The sequence below is a fragment of the Piliocolobus tephrosceles genome, chromosome 13, assembly GCF_002776525.5.
Source record: "Piliocolobus tephrosceles isolate RC106 chromosome 13, ASM277652v3, whole genome shotgun sequence".
Taxonomy (NCBI): domain Eukaryota; kingdom Metazoa; phylum Chordata; class Mammalia; order Primates; family Cercopithecidae; genus Piliocolobus; species Piliocolobus tephrosceles.
Genome location: NC_045446.1, coordinates 8,522,516 through 8,545,918, shown reverse-complemented (window position 1 = coordinate 8,545,918; position 23,403 = coordinate 8,522,516). Strand labels below are relative to the sequence as shown.

Genomic DNA, 23,403 nt, shown 5'->3' with positions numbered 1-23,403 from the left:
GCCTCCCAAAGTGCTGGGATTACAGGCATGACCCACCGCGCCCGGCCTACACTTTTTTTTTTTTTTTGAAACAGAGTCTTGCTCTGTTGCCCAGGCTGGAGTGCAGTAGCACGATTTTGGCTCACTGCAACCTCTACCTTCCAGGTTCAAGCAATTCTCCTGCTTCAGCCTCCAGAGTAGCTGGGACTACAGGCATGCACCCCCATACCTGGCTAATTTTTGTATTTTTAGTAGAGATGGGGTTTCACTATGTTGCCAGGTTGGTCTTGAACTCCTGACTTCATGTGATCCACCGGCCTTGGCCTCCCAAAGTGCTGTGATTACAGGAGTGAGCCACCACACCTGGCAGAGAAAAGCCTTGAATGACTCACCAAGGCTGGTGGATTTGGTCCCAGTAGAGGGATGCAGTGCAAGGCAAGGAACCGCCTATCGTTGGGGCATCAGCACACCAGCATTGCATGATAGGTTGTGTCACCTGGTTACCTCCAAGAAAGGTGACAGGCTACATGTGGGGAGACAGCTTTTGAGTTTATTTGGCTTCTGGCTTCATTGGATCCCGAGGCTAATACTCCAACCCTGGCTGGGGCAGCAGGAAGGCACCCAGAGAGCCCTGGCCTCAGATGACCCCCAGGGCAGGAGGTCCATGCTCTAAGCCCTAGGGCAGGGGCCGCAGTAGCAGGACTTGGTCAAAAGTGCTGGTGACAGCTGAGGCCGGCCCCTCTTCCCTGCACCTCCCCTTCTCCCTGCATCACCCCTGCAGGCAATTCCCTGAGACAGGCTCTGGTCCTCCCAACCAGCTGGGTACAGTGTCGGGCCCCAGTAGGGCAGGTGAGCTGGGAGGTTTCAGGTATGGGGGCGCAGGCCCCCCATCCAGTGTGAAGGCTTCCTGTGCAGTGTAGTGTTCCTGACCCCCAAAGCGGGGGTGGGGTCCCTGGGGAAACTGAGGCAGCTGCAGAGGCTGGCCCAGCTCCTGTTCCAGTGTATGCTGTGACTCCTCTAGGGCAGCTGGAGCTCGGGGGAGTGGCCTGGCCCACTCAAGGCCCCGCCTCCGGCACCCAAGGGGCCTGGGCACCCATGTCTTTGGTCTGTGCCCTGCAGTCCTGGGGGCCTCCCCGGAAGGGGTTGGCAGGTGGGGAGTCCCAGAAGGGGTCCGAGTCTGGGAACAAGGTCCAGGGTGCCCGGCGGGGTGCAGGCTGTGGTGAAGGCAGGGGAGAAGGCCGTGGCCCAGCCGACACAAAGCTCCAGGGATCAATGCGGCTGCGAAGGGGTGAGGGCCGAGGTCGGCTGATGAGGCCCAGGGGTGGTGAACGTGGGGTGCCTGGGGTGCCAGGAGCAGAGCGTGATGTCCCCGGTGGGGGTGAGACAGTGCCTCCTGTGAGAATATAGGAGGGGCACAAGGTCATGCAACCACCAACTCCTGAGGTCCCCAAGATACACTGCCCTGCTCTGGGCCTCAGTTTCCCCATCTGCACAGTGAGCTACTTGACTCAACTTCTACGGCCCTTCCTGCTCTGCGGTGCCTCTGTTTTTTCCTAATGGTTAGGAGTGAGGCCTCTGGAGCAGGCCGACCTGGATGTGGATCCCGGCCCTGCCACTTACCAGCTGTGGGAGCTCTGGGTCCCTTCATCTCTGTGCCTTAAATTTCCTCATCTAAAAACGGGCATCTAAGAGCACTTAGTTCTATGGTTGTTATGACTGAATGAGACCATCTTGGGAAAGCCTTGTAAAGAGTACTTGACACAAGTAAAGATCCAGCAGTTTGCTACTATTATGACTACATACATGCTCTGTCGCCCAGGCTGGAGTGCAGTGTCATGATCCCGGCTCACTGCAGCCTCAACCTTTCAAGGCTCACGTGATCCTCCCAAAGTGCTGGGATCACAGGCCTGCACCACTGCCTGGCCTTAATTACTTCTGTTATTTCACAGCAGGCATCGCCCCCACCTGCCCGGACCACCTGATAGCTGAATTTAGAACTCTGCTCCCTACATGGTCTTCAGTATCCCAAGCGCCTGGTTCAGGGTCCGGTAGATGACTGTGGTCTTGGCCTTGCCTCCTTGCATGTCCCCAGCCCCTCCTCCCTCCCTGGGGACCCCCATCTCCCATCCGCGAAGCAGGCCGGCCTCAGGCCACTCACCGCGGTGCTCCTCCTCACGTCGGGGGCTCTTGGCTGACCGCTGGCCTGCAGGGATACCCAGGTCCAGCAACAGGGGTGCAGGAGTGGGCGGGGAGTCGGGCGTCTTGGGCGAGAAGCGGATGAGTGGGGAAGGGGGTGGCTCGGTCGGGCAGGGCGCGGGCATCGGCGTTGGGGGTGTTGTGGGGGGATCCCCGCGCTCACGTCCTTGGCTTCCCGGTGGCTGCAGGTCGCGGCCGAGGCCCAGGGAGGCAAGCAGGGCGGTGCCACGCAGTAGCGCGCGCTGGATCAGCTTGGGCGTCCCAGAGCTGCTACCGCGCTCTGCGGGGAGAGGCCTCTTGGGCTCCTCGGGCTCCACGCTAGGCCGTAGGGGGTTACCTGCCGGGCGGAGGCGGCACAGGTGAGGGCGTGGCTGATGCATCTTCCGGATGAGGGCCCAGGACCTCTCCGTGGTCTTGGAACAAGGACTGAGTTCTGCCCTCTACCAGCATCTTCCCTGGTCCCACAGGTCCCACAGCCTCCCTACCATGCACCCACACTCCGGCCTTTCACAAGATGGGTGCTGGGAGGGGAGGGCAATGCAGGCGGAGGAAGTGACAGCAAAGCCTGATGGCAGCCAGTGGCCCAGACCCCAAAGATGGATGGGCAGTCCCAGTGGAGGCAGGGCCGAGGCCAGGTCACGGTGGGCCTCCGTGGCCTGCCAGGGGCAACCTCCAGGTCCAGGGCCATGGCAGGTCCCACTGACTGGGACTGGCGCCCTATGCTCTGTGCCCACCCGCTTCCTGGCTTGGCAGCCCTGCCCCTTCTGCCCACCCACCCCCACTCCAGCTGTAGCTTGTAAGATGCACACAGTCAACTCTAACGTACATGGCAGCCTTGAGGAGCACAAATCCCTGTCCCTATTCTAGAAAGGAGGAAAATGAGGTTCAGAGGGGTCAATACCTTGCCCAAGGTCACAGCTACTTTACAGAGTAGGTATTTGTGCCAGGCCAGAGCTGAATAACATAGGGGCGTTATGTTGTCTGATCCTCATGCCCGAGGGTTCCAGGCTTAGAGGCTGACGGCTTGCGCGGAGCTGTACAGCCAGTGAAAGGTGGAGCTGGCTTCACCCCAGGCCAGGGCAGTAGAGCCTTTGCTCTCCACCACTTCCCAACCAGACTCTGCCCTAGATTTCAGGACACTAGTGTCCCACTTTCCAGTCTAGGGTTGGCCTGACTCCATTCTAGATCACTTGGGCAGGGATGGGGAAACCGCTCATTAAGGAGAAGGGCCTCTAGGATGGGCTCTCACAAGCACTGATTTTGTCAGATCCCTCCTTGGCTCTAGAATCTGCTATGGCTCTCCACTGCCACTAGAAGAAAGTCTGGCCTCCTCCCTCTGCGTTTCCCCTCCTGCCTGGAGTGCAAAAGCTGGTTGGATGTCGGGAGGAAGAAATACAAGGCTGGGAAAAGTGAGCTTCTACTATGAACCAGGACTGAGCTGACAGTCCCTTCTGTCAGCCATAACCCTTACCGAGACTGTCTGCCTCTTACTTCACCCAACTCCCACCCTGGCCACTGCCACTGAAGGAACAAGGGAATCCTTCTAAAATGCAAACCTGTTAAACACAGATCTCTGCTTAAAAACTACCCATCACTTCCAGCTTCATTCACTCATTCATTCAATCAACATCTACTGACCCATGTGCCTTGACCCCTGTCCGCAGCCCCAGTCCTGAGACTCCTTGGCTCTCAACTCTTCTCAGAGTTCAGCCAGGTTGCCTTTTCCTTGGGTCTGGTGAGCTGCAGGCCTGTGCACACAGTTTGCTCTGGCTGGCTGACCTTTCCCACCTCAGCTTTCAGTGACCTCTTACGTATCATCCAAGACCCACTGGGATGTCACTTCCTCTGTGAAGCCTTCCCAAAATCTCCCTGAACCTGCACAGTTATTGCTCATGTTATGCCTCATACAGGTGCCACTGGACTTGTTTGTGAGTCTGCCTCCTTCATCAGATGAGGTCAGGGCAGTGTTTAATATGTTGATGCCTGGCTCTTAAAATGCAAATCCCTGGGCCTGGCGCAGTGGCTCACGCCTGTAATCCCAGCAGTTAGGGAGGCCTAGGCAGGCGTTTCACGAGGTCAGGAGATCAAGCCCATCCTGGCTGACACGGTGAAACCCCATCTCTACTAAAAATACAAAAAAATTAGCCGGGCGTGATGGCCAGCGCCTGTAGTCCCAGCTACTTGGGAGGCTGAGGCAGGAGAATGGCATGAACCCAGGAGGCGGAGCTTGCAGTGAGCCAAAATCGCGCCACTGCACTCCAGCCTGGGTGACAGAGCGAGACTCCGTCTCAAAAAAAAAAAAAAAAGTAAATCCTTGTTTGATGAAGAATCCATTTTTATAATCCTTGCACCAACCACATGAGGTTATTGTTATCACGCCCACTTCGCTAGTGAAGAACTGATCATTTACAGTGAGTTTAAACAGAAGAGGGGAAATCATGTTTAAAGAAAGCAAGAGCTGGCTGGATGCGGTGGCTCACACCTGTAATCCCAGCACTTTGGGAGGCCAAGGTGGGCGGATCACGAGGTCAAGAAATCGAGACCATCCTCACCAACATGGTGAAACCCTGTCTCTACTAAAAAATACAAAAATTAGCAGGGCATGGTGGCACACACCTATAGTCTCAGCTACTTGGGAGGCTGAGGCAGCAGAATCACTTGAACCCAGGAGGCGGAGGTTATAATGAGCTGTGACCCCGCCACTGCACTCCAGCCTGGGTGACAGAGCAAGACTCCATCTCAACCAAAAAAAAAAGCAAGAGAGACTGGGAGCGGTGGCGCATGCCTGTAATCCCAGCACTTTGGGAGGCCAAGTAGGGCAGATCACTTGAAGTCAGGAGTTCGAGACTAGCCTGGCCAACATGGTGAAACCCCGCCCTACTAAATACAAAAATTAGGCTGGTGGTTCACGCTTGTAACCCCAGCACTTTGGGAAGATAAAGCAGGCGGCTCACTTGAGGTCAGGAGTTCGGGACCAGCCTGGCCAACACGGTGAAACCTCGTCTCTACTAAAAATACAAAAAGTAGCTGGGTGTTGTGGCACATGCCTGTAATCCCAGCTACATGGGAGGCTGAGGCAGGAGAATCATTTGAACCCGGGAGGTGGAGGTTCTAGTGAGCTGAGATTGCGCCACTGCACTCCAACCTGGGCAACAGAACATCACTTCATCTCAAAAACAACAAAAAAAATTAGCTGGGCATGGTGGCACATACCTGTAATCCCAGCTACTGGGGAGGCTGAGGGAGGAGAATTGCTTGAACCTGGGAGGTGGAAGCTGAAGTGAGCTGAGGTCGCAGCACTGCACTCCAGCCTGGGCGACAGAACAAGACTCCTCAAAAAATAAAAGAAAACAAAACAAAAATAGCAAGAGAAAGCCGGGTGTGGTGGCTTACACCTGTAATGCCAGCACTTTGGGAGGCTGAGGTGGGTGAACTGCTTAAGCCCAGCCCAGCCTGGGCAACATGGCAAAACCCCATCTCTACAAAAAATACAAAAATTAACCAAACATGGCATGCATCTGTAGTCCCAGCTACTCAGGAAGCTGAGGTGGGAAGATCACTTGAGCTCGGGAGGCAGAGTTTGCAGAGAGTCATGATTGTGCCACTGCACTCCAGCCTGGGTGATAGAAATAGACTCTGTCTTAACTAATAAAAGAGAGAACTGAAACAAAGGGAAGAGAAGATAGGGTCCAGCAGACAAAATGAGAATGAACAGAAGTTCCTGCAGTCAATGGCCTGAGAAACTGAGGTTCTGAAGGGTAAGTGACTTGGTCAACATAATCCAGCTAGGATTTGAATCTGCCTCTAAACTTCCTGGCAGCAAGAGTTAGCAACTCTGTTGTTTAGGAGAAAGCTACGTGACTCTTCTTGACCTAAAGATAGACAGAGGTGAAACTGCTTCCATGGGGCCTCATAGGGAGGACACGGCCACGTAGTTATTGACTCCAAGACAACAAGCTTCACAGGGCAGTTGCTATCAGTGTAGCTGAGTGTACCCTGCCAATGTGCCACTCCTTGCAACCAGCTCTCCAGGGGCCAGAACAGGCCGCTGGGGACAGGGTGATGGGGTGTGTGGCTCTCTAGTGGTGTGGCTTATGCCTGGGACCATCTCACAGGGTCTGGGATCTCTGTGAGGCCCCATTCTTTGATTCTTAACTGGGTTTCTGTGGGTGGCTGTGAGGTCAATGTCATGTATTTTCACGGACCCAGATGGTGTGTGGAGTGTGGAATTGGGCTAGGGGAACCACGTGCTCAGCCAGCCACTGAGCTGCGGCAGCTGACATCCTTTCGGGGCAAGTGGCAATCCATTTCTTCATCAGCCAGGAAGGGCATTGGTGTTGAGGCTGACAGACTCTTATCAAGAACAGTAACTACCACGGTTTCCAGTGCTTTCACGAAACCTCAGGCGGGTGGCCTTCTGGCCACACATCTGCAATCTCATATTGTGGGAGCATTCGTTGTATCCCTGGGGGCTGCGGCTCTCAGTTTGCTGTGGCTGAACCAAGAGAGAAGGCATTTCAGATATCTACGGGCACAGATTTCTACGAAGGTATGATGCCATGAAATATTTCGAGGAGATGAAGAAGGCTGGTATCTCTCAGAATGCAAAGTGATTTTGGAATATGAAGAATTTCTTTGGGTTGAATTACTTAGAAGTTTGTCACTGACCTGAACTATTCATGAATATATGAGCTAATAAATAGTTTCTCTTGATAAATAATTAACAAATTCTTTGGATAAAAAAAAACATGGGGCAAGCTTGAGAACGATGGGGTCCAGACCCCTTGTGCCCCTGCTTCTGGGAGCTCAGGGCCAGAGGGTTCTGCAGAATAGTCAGGACCTGCTTCAACCTACACACCTGGGTTGACAGGCCCTCAAGTTCTCCTTTGGCCCATCTGGCCTGGTACATTTTAGAGCAAGTTAATTCAAGAAGCCTCCTTGGCCTTCCAGTTCTCAGTTCAGTCCCTGCAGGACAGATGCTGGGGGCACTGCAGCTGCTGGAGCAGCAAATGGTGGGGCGGATGGAGGTCTGGGGCTCTGCCTCTATGGTCAGACAGACAGACTTCGGTTCAAATCTCTGCTCTATTGGGTGTCTTACATCAAACCACTTAATCGCTCTGTGCCTCAGTTTCCTCTGTTGTAAAATGAGGCCAATACTACTACTCCCCTCACAAAACTGCTTGGCACACAGAAGAGACCCAACAAAGGTGAGCTGTTGTCATGACTATCGAATGGAGCTCAGGGAATGGTAGAGGTGATGGGCTGGGTGGGATGGGAGGAGTTTAAACAGCTTGCTGAACTGGACTCTTCTGAGAGCAGCGAAGCGGGTCCTACATTCTGGCTGTGAACAGCAGGTGTAGGGGCTCTGAGGATGGTCCCTAGGTTGACACAGGGACTCACAGGCAAGGGAGGCCGTAACTTTCTGGCCTCAGTCAGAGCTGGGCAGTGTTGAGCTGAGTGAGCCCTCCTCCCCGCGATGCTGGAGCCCTGCTCTCTGCCTGACCCTCTGGCTTCCTAAGCAGTCTGTACGTGAGAAGCCCTTTCTTCAAGTGAAAGCTTCTGAGCTCACTACAAGCATGGGAGCTGAAGTCTTTCCGGGTTCAAATCCTCAGCTGGGGGTTTAAGGTAGGTTACTTCACCTCTCAGAGCCTCAGTTTCTTTATCTGTAAATATGGGGTAATAGTAGCCCCTCTTCATCAATGCTTGGAGGGAATGCCCGGCACAGTAGGGCAGTTACCATCACGGAGAACAGAAAGGCCCTGAGCTATCCTGGATGTGATGAGAATGGGTCCTGGATCCTGCCTGCTCAGCCTTCTCATTCTCTTCACCTAGAGGCTCCCAGAAGGGACTCTGAGAAGCACAGTGTGGCTGACACTAGTCTGGCTCCACCCAACACAGGCTGATTCCTTCCCCTCTGGGCCCAGCTTCCCTTGGTACCAAATGCTGGCTGGGCTTCCTGTCTTTCTTTTCTCCCTGGAGCCTGCTAAAGGTACAGGGGCTGCCACAGGGACAGGGAAGAGCCTTCTTACAGGCCAGGTCTGAACAGGGGGATGAGACTCTGGGCCCCGAGCCGAGGCCTAGGCTGTACGCCGATTGATCGTGGGCCTGTAGGTCAGACCTGGGTTCCAAGATCAGTTCTGTCCTGTCTCAGCCTTGGTTTCCTAGTCTCTAGAATGAGAGCAACCAGGGCAGGACTCCTGCTTTGCCTGCTCGCCTCTCATGGCCTCCCCAAGGTGCCCACGGAAGGAACTCAGCCAGATTCTGCCCAGGGAGTGCTGGGGGTGTGGAACTCACCATTGAGTGCTGGGGGTGTGGAAGGAGATCCTAAGGGGGATGAGTCATCTGAATCCAGGTACCATGTGGCTTCGTCCATGCGGGACCTTCTCCTGGTGATGGGAGGACAAGGAGGGGTGCTTTAGGAATTCCAGGACTTGGGGAAAGCAGATGATGCTGGGTTTGGGGGGCACTCAGGTACTCACCTCCCATTCTGGGATTCCCCAGGCTTGGGGGAACTGGGACCCCAAGCCCAGCAGGCTCGCCGCTCTCCATTGCTTAAGTCCTCTAGACGTCGGGGGGACTGGCGGCCCCATGCCTGGCCTGGCTCTGCAGGCTCCACTACAGGGGAAACCGATGGAATTGGAGATAATCTTTATCCTCCCTCCATCATCAGAGTCAGGCTTCAGGGGTAACTACTTTAGAGTATGGGGAGCAGGGTGGGCCCTGTACCATTCCCAGGGTGAGTTTTGGGCAAGATAGATGGGTTTGCGTCTGTCACCCCACAGTGGGGTGGGGCATCTCATCTAGCGGTTCAGCTGACATTTGCTACTTAGTAATTAGTACAGACAAGGACACCAACTGCCTGGGTTTGATTCTGGCTCTTCCACTTATTAACTGTGTAGCAAGTTACTTTTTTCACTTTTCTCATCCATAAAACTTAGATTAACAATAAAAATAGCAACCTAATAAAATTATTGCAAAATATTAATATTAGTAAAGCATTTAGAAAAATTAGTAGTACATAGTGTCATACAATTATTTGACTAAAAAAATAAGTACAATTAATGTTGCCTGGGGAGTTCAGAGGTAACAGTCTAGACCTAGTGCAGGGAGCCTGGGGGCAGAGAGGGGATAGTGAGTGCGATCCACCTCCAAGGATAAGGCCTGAAAGAGAATAAGGGGGCTGGGGGGCGGAGAGAGGCATGAGAGGTGAGGTTTCTTACACTGGATGGCCCGGAACCGGGGGAAGGTGGGCGAATCCCCAGGCCCAACCTCGAAGACGTTTCTCCTCCGGTCAAGGCCGGGTGAGGCCTGCACGGTGATGCGGTGCTTGAAGTCTGCGGTTTAGGTTGGGGGGAGCAGGGTTCAGGTTTGTGATGAAGGAGAGCCAGGACCCCAACCTGCAGGGGCCCAAGGCCGGCTCCCAGGCCGCACAGGGAGCGGCACAGTGGCTATGAGACTGTTGCCAGCCTCACTGCTTTCTTGAGCCGCTGGTTCTGGATAAGAAAAGCTACTCGTCTGCTTCGGAGATGCCCGGTCGCCGGCCCGCCCCGCCCCCTACACCTTCCCAGAACTTTCGTGAACCCCACCCCTTCCCGGTCGCAGCTACTCCCAGACCGACATGCAAATACTTCCGCCAGAACCCGCCCACAGACAGAAAAAAACACTCCTGGCCCCACCCCTCCCAGCCTTCAACTCTCGGGCCCACCCACAACACCCTAAACCAATCCCAGCGCGGTCAGCGCACAGGCCTGGCTCCACCCCCCCGCCCTCGCAGCCAATGGCGGGGGACGCCCCCGGGCCCGCCCCTCACCGAGTGGCATGCTGATGCGCTCGCCGCCGTCGCGCGCCCGGAGCTTGCTGCGCTTGAATGTGCCGCGGCGGCGGCGCACGTGCGGTCGCTCGCGGTCCACCTGCTGCAGCAGCAGCGTCAGCTCGCGCTCAAACACCTCTAGCTCCCACTGGGCCAGCAGGTGCTCGCGCCGCCGCAACTGCTCCGCCTGTGACCTCTGCTCGCGCGCTGCCCGCGTCAGCTCCTCCTCGCGGCTCAGTAGTTCCTGCGCCCGAGACAGCGAAGGAGAAGAGGTCAGCCTGGCACCTGGCACCGATCCCGGCGGCGCCCGCCCCGACTCTGCCCCAGGAAGATCAGGGAGACACTCCTGCCAACGCTGGGTCCCCTGATTCCTCGCACCTTTTCCTTGGCTCGCAGCTCGTCGAAGAGACCTTGGATCTCGCGCTTCCAGCCTTCCTGCATGGAATGGAAGGAGTCCCGCGGCATTTCCCGTAGGACCTGTGCCTCCAGCGCCTCCAACTGCTGCAGGATGGAGGCGAAGTCGGGCCTGCGGTGAGGGTCCTGCGCCCAGCAGTCTAGGGGCACGGCGTGCAGCGGGGACAGAATAAGAAGGGGTCTGTGGGTGGATATGTCCTGGGCCAGGCTTTGCCCCTCACCTGCTCCCCCCGCCCCGTCCTCTTACCTGCCATAAGCTGTGCGAAGGGCTCGGGGCAGGTGGATGGGATAGGCAGTGTGAGCTTGTTAACAGCTACGCCATAGGCCACAGCAAGGCAGTCAATGCCACGGTACGGTACCTCCCCGGTCAGCAGTTCCCACAGCAGCACCCCAAAACTGTGGGGGAGACAACAGGTCTGTGTTCCCTTCTCTCCCAACCCACACCCCCTTACTGCCACTTCACCCAAAAGCAACTAGGAGCTAAGTGGTTTGGATCCCTGTCCCTGGACTTGGCCCAGCCCTAGACTTAGGCAGCCACCTCTGCCCTCTGCAGCCCCATGGCAGCCCCTGTCCAGCCCCACCGAGGGCCGCACCTCCAGACGTCACTGCCCTTAGAGAAGGTGGAGGCCTTGATAACCTCAGGAGCCATCCAGGCGTAGGTGCCCGCGGCACTCATTTGTGTGGTTTTGTGCCACTCTCGGGCCAGGCCAAAGTCGGTGATCTTCAGGGTCTTGTGCTCCATGTCGTCACCCTCAATGGGCTGCAGCAGCAAAACTAGAGAAGAGGGGCTAGATTGTGGATGCTCCAGGATCAGGTGGTGGGGACAGGGTAAGAGCTGGGAGCAAACTCATCTGACGGACATCCTGGCTGGGTCCTGGGGGCACAGAGGTGACTTGGTCTAGATCTTGAGGACCTACTTGAAGTCACACATTTCTTTCTTTTTCTTTTTTTTTTTTGAGATGGAGTTTCGCTCTTGTTGCCCAGGCTGAGTGCAGTGGCACGACCTTGGCTCACTGCAACCTCCACCTCCCGGGTTCAAGCGATTCTCCCGCCTTAGCCTCCCGAGTAGTGGGATTACAGGCATGCGCCACCATGCCCGGCTAATTTTGTATTTTTAGTAGAGACAGGATTTCTCCATGTTGATCAGGCTGGTCTCGAACTCCCAACCTCAGGTGATCTGCCCACCTCGCCTCCCAAAGTGCTAGGATTACAGGCGTGAGCCACTGCACCTGGTCGACGACAGACATTTCACACTCAGCCCTAGCACTCAAAACCATTTATGAGCTAGATAATATTTTTCACGTTTCACAGATGAGGAAACCAAGCAGGGAAATGACTTGGCAGAGGTCATAAAACAAATACAGCAGAGATTACAACCTGGTCTGTGTGGCTCTGAAACCAGTGTTCTAGCTTTTCCCTAAGACACCACTGAAACAAAATTGGCAAGGTGGCAGCTCTGGGCTTTTTTTTTTTTTTTTTTGAGACGGAGTCTCGCTCTATCACCCAGGCTGGAGTGCAGTGGTGTGATCTCCGCTCACTGCAAGCTCCGCCTCCCGGGTTCATGACATTTTCCTGCCTCGCCTTGCTAGTAGCTGGGACTATAGGCGTCCGCCACCCACTGCACCCGGCTAATTTTTTGTATTTTTAGCAGAGATGGGGTTTCACCGTATTAGCCAGGACGGTCTTGATTTCCTGACCTTGTGATCCACCCACCTTGGCCTCCCAAAGTGCTGGGATTACAGATGTGAGCCACCACGCCTGGCCTGGGCATTTATGGCTTTGATTTCAAGAGAGATCTGTGAGTGTCCTGTCACTTTGTTGAGGCAGGAGCGTGAATCAGAACCCCCCTTGTAGTGGGGAGCAAGAGGGAAGCTCTTGGTGAGAAAAGAAGCCCAGCAGGTACCACAGGCCCCTAGTGCCCACATCACACTGTGGCAAGTGCAGCCACTTCCAAGGCAAAGATTCCAAAAGATACCTACCGATGCAGCTGGAAGGGAAGAGAAAGGGTGGGGTCCAAGAAAGTGATGGTTCTTGGCCACAAAGGAGGAGCTTGGGGTAAATGTAGGCGTGGATGGTCAGACTTGGCAGGGGCTCGTGGCTTTAACCCAAATGGGGCCACCGTACTTGGTACAAAGAGGAGAAGCAGCAACTTACAAATCTCTCACCAGGACAGGAATGACTCAAGTGAGAGAAGTTCTCGAGGAATAGAAAGAGGACAAAGTCATAGAGTCATGAAGGGTCTGAAGGGTCCCTCTACTTTTCTGGTTACAGCCAACTGCACTGTGGAAGAGAAGCAGTATCAAGTCAACCATGTTTCTGGACCCATGTCAGGGCACACCTCTCAGCTCTCCTGCCCCATGTGACACGACTGTCATGGGAGCAGCATAGGGCACAGGGTGGAGCAGATGGGAAGGGCACCTAATACAGCATGGTGAGTCAGGGAAGACTTCCCAGAGGAGGTGGCAGAACCAGGGTGCTCATTTTTCAGGGCTTAAAGCCACAAGCCCTGATCCTGCTGCTGGCCAGGCCACCTGGGCCTTGAAGAGGCATCTCACACTGCTGCCAGCCGTCCCCGCTGCCCCACCGTCCTCAGCCCCCACAGCCCCTGGCTGCTTGGCTGTTTCTGCATCCTCCACCTTCAGCCATTTCAGCGCTGGTGCTTCTCAGAGCATGGCCTCTCCTCAACCTCTGCCCACAGCCCCTGGCTGACTCAGCCTCTTCCAGGTACCAGCTCCCTCTCCCTACTGGCATCTTCCACTTTTGCAACTCCAGGCCAGACAAATTGGTTCAGCTACCCCTCAGCAGCTCTACCTAATGTCCAGGTGCCCTTCATGATCACCTTTACTATCCCGGCATGCCCAGTAGATTTTCCTGCAACTTTTCCTAATCCAGAGAATGGTCTCAAAATCCACCTACTCCTCTGAGCCAGACCCTGGAGCCAAATCCTGAACACTTCATCAAGCCGAGGATGACAACAAAACCCTCCTCAGACGGCTGTCACGAGCATGAAACAAGACCACACTTTTTTTTTGTTTGTTTGTTTTGAGACGGAGTCTTGCTCTGTCTCCCGGGCTGGAGTGCAGTGGCCAGATCTCAGCTCACTGCAAGCTCCGCCTCCTGGGCTTACGCCATTCTCCTGCCTCAGCCTCCGGAGTAGCTGGGACTACAGGCGCCCGCCACCTCGCCCGGCTAGTTTTTTTGTATTTTTAGTAGAGACCGGGTTTCACCGTGTTAGCCAGGATGGTCTCGATCTCCTGACCTCGTGATCCACCCGTCTCGGCCTCCCAAAGTGCTGGGATTACAGGCTTGAGCCACCGCGCCCGGCCAAGACCATACTTTTAAAGCTTTTCCATGGGGGCTGCCACCTGGCAGAAGCATCCTAAAGGCCAGTTGTCCTAAAGTTCATATCGTATCTCCACCCCCCTCTCCCTCCTCTGTCACTCCTTACTGCCAGCTTCACAATAGCCTCCGGTCTGGCTGCTGGAGGCTGGGGACCTGACCGTTTAGCAAGCCCCCCACGACAAGCTCATTCCAAAGGGGAAACGCACAGGCTGGGGCAGTGGGTGGAGTGGAAATGGGCACTTCCCCTGGTGCCAGGGCCCAACTCCCCCTTTGAAGACCAACACTTGCTGCTGCTTGGCCCGGTCTCCAGCCACTTGTGGCATCCGAGACTGGCAAAGTGCTGTTCCAGTATCTCAGGCCGGGTAGCCACTCTCCACCTTTTTCAGGTGGGGAATCTGAGGCCCAGAGACGGGCAGCAACTCACCCAAAGTTTCAGGACTTCTTTGTGCTTGTGGCCTTTCTGCTACCTCCCCGCTCCCGGCTCTGCCAGCTGCTAAGCCCCATCCTCTGCTTTCTCTCCAAGCTGCCTCTCTGTGCTTTCAATTGTCCCAACTCAAGCTGCTGTTCCGGTAGACCCCAGACCCCTGATGTAGACCCCAGGCATGGGAGGTCAGGGGTCACCCAGAGGAGAATGGGCCAGAGACCTCGAAGCTAGGGGAAGCTCTCAGTGCCCCTTTAGGGCTCCCTGGCCTCTGACAGGGACCTGGCCACCAGCTCCCTCCCCAGGCTGGCCTCTGTGGGGCTCGGGAGTGGCCTGGGCAGCTCACGCCTCTTCCTCTTCCCTCCTGTGGTCCCTACTTCTCCTTTCTGGCCTGGGCCAGGTCTCCCACTTGGGAGGGGGAGTCCTTTTGGGGAGAACTGGGGGAGGTCAGGCCCAGGCCGAGCTGGCTGGTCAGTCCTGTGACTCGTGGGCCTGGAGAATTCCCCCTCCTCTCCCCGCCAGGCTTCCTCACAAGGCCCCCATTGTCCAGGAAAATCATGCCATTGTTTCCTGCTTGTGCCCCCCCAAGCCCAGGGACTCCCCCCACCCCAATCCCACAGACAGCAACTTGGGCCTAAGACTGGGGTCTCCGAGGTTAAATGCCAGGCTCAGGGAGGCTGAGGGCACCTTGCCTGCCCTTTACCACCAACTCCCAGACTCTGAGAGGGAAGCAGGGGAACTAGAGGGGAGTGGGGCAGCAGTTCCAGGCTCCTTCCTCCCGCAAGCCCTCCACCCCCAGCTCTTTCCTCCCCTGCAGGCAGCTGCGCTAGGGAGGGAGCAGGGGCTGGAGCAGGGACAGGAAGCCGGCTCGGGGCAGCAGGAAACGCAGGAAGCAGAGGGGAGGGTGGGGAGCAGGGGCCTGGGCTATTGTTCCATTTTTTCTGGAAAGAAAACGGAGGAAAAACAGAAGATGGGAGTCCCCTCCCCCTGTGCCTTCGGGGGATCCCCCTCAGATTGGGGCAGGTAGTGGGGGTCCCTAGATAGAGCCCAGGGTTGAGGCTGAGAGGTGGGAACTGCACCTTACCAGGGATGAGAAGAGTGGGTGGGGTGGTTGGCAGGCCTCCCCTGGCTCCTCCAGCCCTGGCAAGAACTTGGATATCTGGGACTCAGCACTCTGTTTCCTGCAAGCCCCTTGTCTATGGTCCAGGCCAGGAGGCTCAAAATATCCACATGGACCCTCCTCTAAGAATGTCTCATGCTTTTCCAGTGACCCCACTGAGCCTGGCCCCTCCTGCATTTCCTACTGCTGCTCTCCAGCCTGCACCCTGGGCTCTAGGAGGCCCCTGTTCCTGGTCCCTGCTGGGTGCTAGGTCCTGCTTCCATGCCTTCGCTCTCTAAATGCTGCGTGCACCAGGAAGCCCTCTGAAGCTACTACTTGCTTCTCTTGGGCCATGATGGAAAGCGTGTTGGGGGCTTAAAATGGTGGGAGATGGAGTCTCCCTTAGCCCAGCACTCCCACCCCAAGCACTGATTCCAGGCTAGGCCCTCTTGGAGATCCAGCCCTCAAATGTCCATCACGGCTGAGGACCCGCTGTGGGTTGGGGATTGCAGGTCAGGCTTGCCCAGGCTTTTGAGCTGTTTCACGCTCCCTTTTTACAGAGTCTGAAATTGAGGCTCCAAGCTGGAGTAACGAGCTAGAGGTCATGCAGCCAGGGAGGGCTAGGCCAGAATTCCAGCCCTGGCCTTGGCCTTGACTGCCAAGGAGGGCTTCCCCCTCTGAGATATCTGTTCTGGAGGAGCTGCCCATGATGACAGGAGAGGACAGAGCACCAGCTCCACGAATATGAACTTAGGGGAGGAGAAGAAGGGGAGCGCGAGCTTCCAGAGGACTTCCTTGAGGTGGGAGCCAGAGCTGGGCAGGATGCTTATGGCCCACCTGAGAAATCCCAGTCTCTTAACTTGTCCAAACCGCAGCTGCAGGCTGGGGTCAAGGACTTCTGAAGCTGGGACAGGAAGACTCTTCTGGGTGCCTGGAGCTCTGGTTGGGGGCTAGCTTGAGCCCATGGGTACCTGGTCAGCTGGGACCCTCTAGGGTGAGTGCTCCTACCTGCAGTAGACCTTAAGCTAGGCTCAGTGGAAGGGTGGGAGCAGATGTGTGCCAGAGCCATGCCACCCGTAACCATGCCGCCAGAAACTCACTGTTGTTGGACTTGAGGTCGCGGTGGATGACGGGCACCAGGGCCTCGCAGTGCAGGTAGTGCATCCCACGGGCAATCTGCACAGCCCAGTTAACCAGCACATGGGGAGGCACGCGCCGCCCTGCCAGAGCTCGGCTGAGGGGTCCACCAGCTGCATACTCCATCACCAGGCACAGGTTGGGCTCCTCCAGGCACACAGCCTTGAGGGCAATGATGTTGGGGTGTGCTAGCATGGCGAAGAGCCGGGCCTCCTGGCGAACGCTCTCAGCTGTCACACTGATGTCCTCATCGGGGTCCTGGCGAGCTGCCTTCACAGCCACCAGCTCACCTCGCCAGCTGCCCCGGTACACCTTGCCGAAGCCTCCAATGCCGATCACCTCCTCCAGCCGCAGCTCCTGGAAGCTGGCCACCTCGCAGGGGGGCGGGCCGCCACCCCGAGACACATAGTTGGACGGGAAGATGCCCACCTGGCCACCCACCTGGCCTGCCCACCAGCCCTCGTCTCCTGAGATGGCTGCGTCCCGGGACAGCACCTCCACACGGTCACCCTTCCTCAGGGCCAGCTCGTCCTGCCCACTGGGCTCGTAGTCGAACAGGGCCGTCCACACCGGGTTTGCATAACCCGCTGCCTTTGGAGACCCCTCAGGCCGGCCTCCTCCACTGCCCCCACCACCCCCGCTGCCACTGCCATTCCATGACCCTAGAGAGCTCTTGAGGAAGAGGCTCTTCAAGGGCTCCATGGCCGGGAGCTGGCGTTGGGATGTGTGGAGGACCTTCTCTGGGTGCCCGTGGTCCCCACCCCCGCTGGCTGCCGAGGCCCTAGTCCCGGAACCTGGGCATCCGGGCCCTGGCCCTCAGCCCCAGACCCACGCCTCTCTGGGGAGCCAGGAGTGTCGCCTCCCGGCCCCCCGCATCTCGGGCTTCTGGAGGAGGGCACCCAGGGCAGTGTGGTCAGGCCGGGGGGGTGGGGCCCCGGGGCCTCCGACGCCTCACCATGGCTAGCTTGGAGGGGCCCGAGCTTCCCTCGGTCCTGGAGCAGTCCTGGGAGCCTGGCTCCGGCCCCCGCCAAGCGTAAGGTGGGGCCTCCAGGGGCAGCGCCTCAACTCCGGTTGGGTCTTTTTGCGCGGGGGTGGAGGGAGCGTCCACAGTTGGGCTCAGACTGCCTGTTCCTGGCCCCGGCTCCTTTGGCCCCGACGGCTCCGACCCCGCTCCCTTCTTCCTCCTGCCTTTGTACTTTGGCCTCGGGGGCGGGAGGCAGAGGTGGAGGGTGGAGTTTCACTTTTTTCCGCTCTTCTCCCTCCAGCAGGAAACAGCATCAGATGACGCGGGCGGCCTGCACCGCTCCCCTCCCAGAGGCTCCAGCAGGGGAGTTCCCGGGTAGGCGGGCCAGGAGAGGCAGAGAAGGGAAAGGGCAGAACCAGGTCCCCCATCACAGCAGGCTTTGAGATATAGAAAGAAAAGCCTCCAACTGCGTGCTCTGCTGGCTAGGGTGCAGGTTGGTCTCTGCTAAGGATAGGCCATCTCTGCCCTCTGCATCCTCAGTGGCGTCAGCAAAACGGGGTTACAGAACCACACTTGGGAAGGGGGTGAAGCCGAATCTGGTCTTGGCTGTGAAGTTGTGGGACTATGCGATCCATCGATTCTGAGCCTCATTAATTTCTTTCTTTCTTTTTTCTTTTTTTGAGACGGAGTCTTTCTCTGTCGCCCAGGCTGGTACGCAATGGCGCAGTCGAAGCTCACTGAAACCTTTGCCTCCCGGGTTCAAGCGATTCTCCTGCCTCAGCCTCCCGAGTAGCTGGGACTACCGGCGCGTGGCACCACGGCCGGCTAATTTTTGTATTTTCGGTAGAGACGGGTTTCACCACGTTGGCCATGCTGGTCTCAAACCCCTGACCTCGTGATCTGCCCGCCTCGGCCTCCCAAAGTGCTGGGATTACAGGCGTGAGCCACCGCGCCCGGCCATTCTTTTCATATATGATATGAGAACAAGAAAGCTCTGCCTCGCAGAGCTAGTGGGATGGGGTGGGGAAGACTGGAGGACAGACGGAACTGGCTGCACCTCAAGCTCTTGGAGTGGATTGTCTAAGGTTCTGCTCTTCTCCTCACCTGGGAAACAATCCGCTTCTTCATATCCCTTCCCCATTGGCAGAATCTTGAGACTTGTCCAGAACTTTGCCCACGACTGGATTCAGAATAGCTGAGTCGCCCTCACAACCTCTGGATAGGGCAACCCAATTGCTTTGAGCCTGTCACTTTAAGAGACGACGTTATCTTTTTTCGACTATTCCTGCCTGTTCCGAAAGGTTGTTCTCTGCACCCTAGGTCTGAGCTCTGACCCGGAAGTAGACGCCGCTGGGAGACGAGACACGATCGGGACGTAGGAGGTCCATCATTAAAGGAGGCGGGTCGAGAGGGGCGTGCTTCGGTAGTGCAGAACACTCGCTGCAACTAGGGGAGTCCACGCCTCCACCTTTTCCCCGTCTCCTGTAACTCATTGGAAGAGCTGTGCGCCAATTACTTTGCCGTTACCCAATGGCTACTCAACTCTCTCTTTGGTTCCGCCCAGTCGTCTACCCTGGGTTGGCAACGCCTGGGTCTACGCATGCGCCCAAACGCTTTTACGCATGCACTTACTTTAGTTCTGGACTCTGCGCACGCCCAAATGGCACCCCTCGCGTCCTATCGCGCCACCACCTCTCTGCGCTTGCGCATTCATGCCGTCAAGTTTTCCTTTTCCGGGTCCCAATTGGAACCGTTGGGCGCATGCGCCACTGCAGGCTGGCGGCTCGCGGCTCCTTCTTCCGGCCTCCTCCTCAGGCCGGCACCGGCAGAAGCCCGGCGAGCGCGGAGCCCCAAGCGAGTGACCTGCGACCCCGGAAGTGGACCCCAGATCCTGGGGTTCTCCCTGGTCCGGAGACTAGAGAGCTGTCGCCTGCACCCCGGGAGCATCCACCCCACGCCCACCTCTGGATGCCGCCGACGGGTGCCCGGCCCGTGCCCCGCGCCTGCCTGCCAGCTCGGCCCCTCGGAGCAATTCTGGGCCACGAGTGGGGACGCGGACCCCGCCCCTGATGCAGCCCCACCCCCGCGTCTGGGCCTTGCACCGCTGACTGTCCCGGTCGGCCCCGCCCCCTGCCCGCACCCTCACGCGGCCGAGCCCCCCTCCCCCGCTGGGGGAGGCCATGGCGTGAGCGTGAGGCCGGGCCCCGGGGCCCTCAGGCGCCAGACGGGGCATGGGCCGGGGGCCGCCCCCATGAGGGTCCCGGGAGTGGGGCGCGCGCAGCAGCGGCGGGGCCATGGGGTCGCAGGTGTTGCAGATCCTGCGCCAGGGGGTGTGGGCCTCGCTCACCGGCGGTTGGTTCTTCGACCCGCACCAGAGCACCTTCTCCAACTGCTTTCACCTCTATGTTTGGATCTTCCTGCTCATCTTTCCCTTCTTGCTGTACATGGTGAGACGCCACGGCCACCTGTAACTCCAGCCGGGAGAGGGAGGGCAGCCTGGCAGGGATTCGGGGCCGTGCCTTGGGCTCTGGGACGTGGAGAGAGAGGAATCACTGCAGAGTTTGGGTCTGTGTGGAAGAGGCCAAAGTCTGCCTTTCTTGGATCGAGTGACCTTGAGCCCCACACTTAATCTCATCCAGCTAAACAGAAGACAGAGCTCCTTGCCGAGGGCTGTGTAGTGGTTGTGTGCAGAGGTGATGTTTTCTAGTGAGTCTGTGAATCCCAGCTATGACGACGATGGCAGTTACATCCTGTAGTGGCAAGGTTTTGTGAAAAGGGACCTGGTTTACTTTCATCTTCAGGTCTTGCCTCCCAGCTTGATGGTGGCCGGCGTGTACTGCCTTGTGGTGGCTGTCATCTTTGCTGCCATCAAGACCGTCAACTATCGGCTGCATGCCATGTTTGACCAGGGCGAGATCGTGGAGAAGCGCAGCTCTACCATGGGGGAGCTGGAGGAAGAGCCTGCCCAGGGGGACAGCAATCCACCCAGGTGGGTGGGGTAGGGACTGTGCTGGGGATTGAGGGGTTTTGGTGCCTGGGCCTGAACCTTGCAGGGTGGAGTAGGGACTTAGGGAACATTGGCTCTCTGAGTGAATATGAACACTTGTCTTGTGTTAGCCCTGGAATTGTAAAGTGATTTCTGAAGAAGAAGCAGCGACAAAGATGGAAGTAGCGTACACAGAAGAGAGGTTAATTCAAAGCTGCTGTTGTTTTTCACTGCCAGGGACCCCGGAGTGGAGATGACCGTGTTCCGGAAAGTCAGTTCCACACCCCCAGTGCGCTGCAGCTCCCAGCACTCTGTGTTTGGCTTCAACCAGGTCTCGGTGAGTGGGCCTGGACTTCAGCTTGTCCTCCTGTTCCTCCACGAGCCAGTCCCTACTGTGGGTGCGTCCTGAGCCTACTTCTTGCCTTGTTTGCTCCTTCACGCCTCTCTCTGTCTACTCAGGAGCTGCTGCCCCGAATGGAGGACTCTGGGCCCCTCAGAGGTAGGTGGCTGCTGTTCAGGGTTGGAGCACAGTGCTGTGGAGCAGGGGCTGGCATGCTGTGCCGGGGGTCCTGCTGACACCTCTGGGGCCGTGGTTGCAGACATCAAGGAGCTGGTGCGGGAGCAGGGCAGCAACAATGTGATCGTGACCTCTGCCGACCGAGAGATGCTGAAGCTCAGCTCGCAGGAGAAACTGAGTGCGTGGGCCTTATGGGCCGAGGCTTGTGGGCTAGACCCGCTGTTTTGTCATTGAATCCCCTCAACTTTGGCTCCATCCTGGGTCTCCTCTGTATTCCTCTGTGGGGCCTCCCCAGTGTGCTGCTGTGGCTGGGCTCTCAGGAAAAGTACAGGGCATAAGACCCCCCTTACCACCAGTTTCTTTTGCAGAAAATCCTTTTTCTCATATTCTGTCTCCCATTCTTCTGGCAGTTGGAGACCTTCCCCAGACGCCTCCAGGGGCTGTCCCAGACCCCTCTCTTCCCAGTACAGACTCTTCAGAGCCTTCTCCCCTGGCTGGAGATGGAGCGCCCTGGAGTGGGAGCAGCATGGCTGACACTCCCATGAGCCCCCTCCTGAAGGGGAGCCTCAGCCAGGAGCTGAGCAAGAGCTTCCTGACCCTGACCCGGCCTGACCGGGCCCTGGTGAGGACCAGCAGTCGACGGGAGCAACGCAGGGGGGCAGGTGGCTATCAGCCCCTTGACCGGCGGGGCTCAGGGGAGCCCACGCCCCAGAAAGCGGGCTCCTCAGACTCTTGCTTCAGCGGCACTGATAGGGAGACATTGAGCAGCTTCAAGAGTGAGAAGACCAACTCCACCCATCTGGACAGCCCCCCAGGGGGGCCAGCCCCTGAGGGCAGCGACACAGACCCACCCTCTGAGGCTGAGCTGCCCGCCTCGCCAGACGCCGGGGTCCCCTCAGATGACACACTGCGTTCCTTTGACACGGTCATTGGAGCAGGGACGCCACCGGGCCTGGCTGAGCCGCTCCTGGTTGTGCGGCCCAAGGACTTGGCCCTGCTACGGCCTAGCAAACAGCAGCCACCCCTGCGAAGACACTCTCCACCTGGCCGTGCCCCTCGACGGCCCCTGCTTGAAGGTGGGGCCTTCTTTGAGGATGAAGACACCAGCGAGGGCAGTGAACTGAGTCCAGCCTCCAGTCTCCGATCGCAGCGCCGCTACAGTACTGACAGCTCTTCTTCTACTTCCTGCTACTCCCCTGAGAGCTCCCGGGGTGCAGCAGGGGGACCTCGAAAGCGGAGAGCCCCCCATGGGGCTGAGGAGGGAACTGCTGTGCCCCCCAAGCGGCCATATGGGACCCAGCGGACGCCTAGTACCGCCAGCGCTAAAACACATGCCCGAGTGCTGAGCATGGATGGGGCTGGGGGTGATGTTCTGAGGCCCCCACTGGCTGGCTCCAAGGCCGAGCTGGAGGCCCAGGTTGGGGTGGAGCAGGCTGCTGGTGAGCCTGCTGTGCTGCCTGCTGAGGCCCGAAGGGGACCTGCTGCCAACCAGCCCGGCTGGCGGGGGGAGCTGCAGGAAGAAGGTGCCGTGGGGGGAGGTGAGTACTGGCTCTAGAGGCAGGGGCTGGGGGACGTGAGCTATGGGCTTGGGTTTGGGCAGAGGGCAGGTAAAAGTGGACGTGGTCAGCGTCAGCTCAGTCTCTGTCGTAGGCAGCAGACGGCCGTGGGCTTGGTGATGATTGACATTGTCTGCCAAATCTCTTAGACATGGGCCCAGCCACCTGCCTTCACATCTTTGGTTAGCACCTGAATCTCTGTCCCCTGAGCACTCTCATCATCCACACTCATCCTCCCACCACCAGTGGGGTGGGGCAGGGCAGATCAGTGTCATCCTTGTTTGCAAGTAAGGAAACTGAGCATGGGGCTGTGTGACCTGGCTGGGCCCGAGCCGGGGCATGGTTGTACCAGGCTTTTAGCTTCCTGGCGGAGCACCATCTCCAGCCTTACTCCCCCAGCCCTGTCTGAGCATCTGTCACTTACGCTTGGGGACCTCTCTCTGGGCAGCAGCTGAGGAGACTGGCAGGCGGGACCGCTCAAGCAGTGTGAGGCGGACCCAGGCCATTCGGAGACGCCACAATGCAGGCAGCAACCCCACCCCTCCAGCCTCTGTCATGGGCTCGCCTCCCAGGTGAGCACCCTGCCGGCTGGGCCGAGGGGCACCAGGGGCCGGGGAGGGCCCACGAGCTCTAACTGGCGCTGACCTGGGGCTGACCCTCTCCAGCAGCCTGCAGGAGGCTCAGCGGGGCCGGGCTGCCTCTCACTCCCGGGCGCTGACTCTGCCCTCTGCGCTGCATTTCGCCTCTTCACTGTTGCTCACCCGGGCCGGTGCCAGTGTGCATGAGGCCTGCACCTTTGATGACACCTCTGAGGGTGCTGTGCACTATTTCTACGATGAGAGCGGTGAGCCTTCCCCAAGCCCGTTGGCCCAGTGCTTCCCTGCCCTCCCCCAACAGCCTGAGTCCTCCCAGCAGTGGTGCTTGCTCAGCCCTGTGGCAGGTACTCTAATTCTGCCAGACATCAGCCTTGCAGCCTCTCTGA

The 23,403-nt window shown here is 57.8% G+C and overlaps 2 protein-coding genes across 10 annotated transcripts in view; one reads left to right on the top strand and one right to left on the bottom strand.

Annotated features, from left to right (window-relative positions):
- Nucleotides 1-507: 507 nt before the first annotated feature.
- Nucleotides 508-19,016, bottom strand: MAP3K11 (mitogen-activated protein kinase kinase kinase 11). Of its 2 annotated transcripts, XM_023186523.3 has the most exons (10): nt 16,362-17,584; nt 10,993-11,173; nt 10,647-10,795; nt 10,364-10,539; nt 9,986-10,229; nt 9,396-9,509; nt 8,655-8,790; nt 8,470-8,561; nt 2,138-2,512; nt 508-1,372 (listed from the first exon to the last, which is right to left on the bottom strand). In XM_023186523.3, exons 1-10 carry the CDS (start codon nt 17,098-17,100, stop codon nt 1,035-1,037), a joined length of 2,544 nt encoding a protein of 847 aa, XP_023042291.1. In that variant the 5' UTR covers nt 17,101-17,584; the 3' UTR covers nt 508-1,034. The 2 variants fall into 2 exon arrangements, with proteins under 2 accessions (XP_023042291.1, XP_023042292.1); XM_023186524.1 differs by lacking the exons at nt 508-1,372; nt 2,138-2,512 and adding an exon at nt 5,696-6,670 and having other exon boundaries at nt 16,362-19,016.
- Nucleotides 19,015-23,403, top strand: part of PCNX3 (pecanex 3) — a 26,586-nt gene continuing 22,197 nt past the window's right edge. For 2 of the 8 annotated variants that reach the window (XM_023186513.2, XM_023186512.2), the window contains exons 1-8: nt 19,038-19,809; nt 20,164-20,351; nt 20,586-20,685; nt 20,808-20,847; nt 20,948-21,043; nt 21,276-22,403; nt 22,870-22,993; nt 23,087-23,265. In XM_023186513.2, the coding sequence (XP_023042281.1) occupies nt 19,657-19,809; nt 20,164-20,351; nt 20,586-20,685; nt 20,808-20,847; nt 20,948-21,043; nt 21,276-22,403; nt 22,870-22,993; nt 23,087-23,265 (2,008 nt within the window). In that variant the 5' untranslated portion in view covers nt 19,038-19,656. Of the gene's footprint in view, nt 19,810-20,163; nt 20,352-20,585; nt 20,686-20,807; nt 20,848-20,947; nt 21,044-21,275; nt 22,404-22,869; nt 22,994-23,086; nt 23,266-23,403 lie in introns of all 8 variants that reach the window. The other 6 variants (XM_023186514.2, XM_023186508.2, XM_023186516.2 and 3 more) reach the window with 5 other exon arrangements.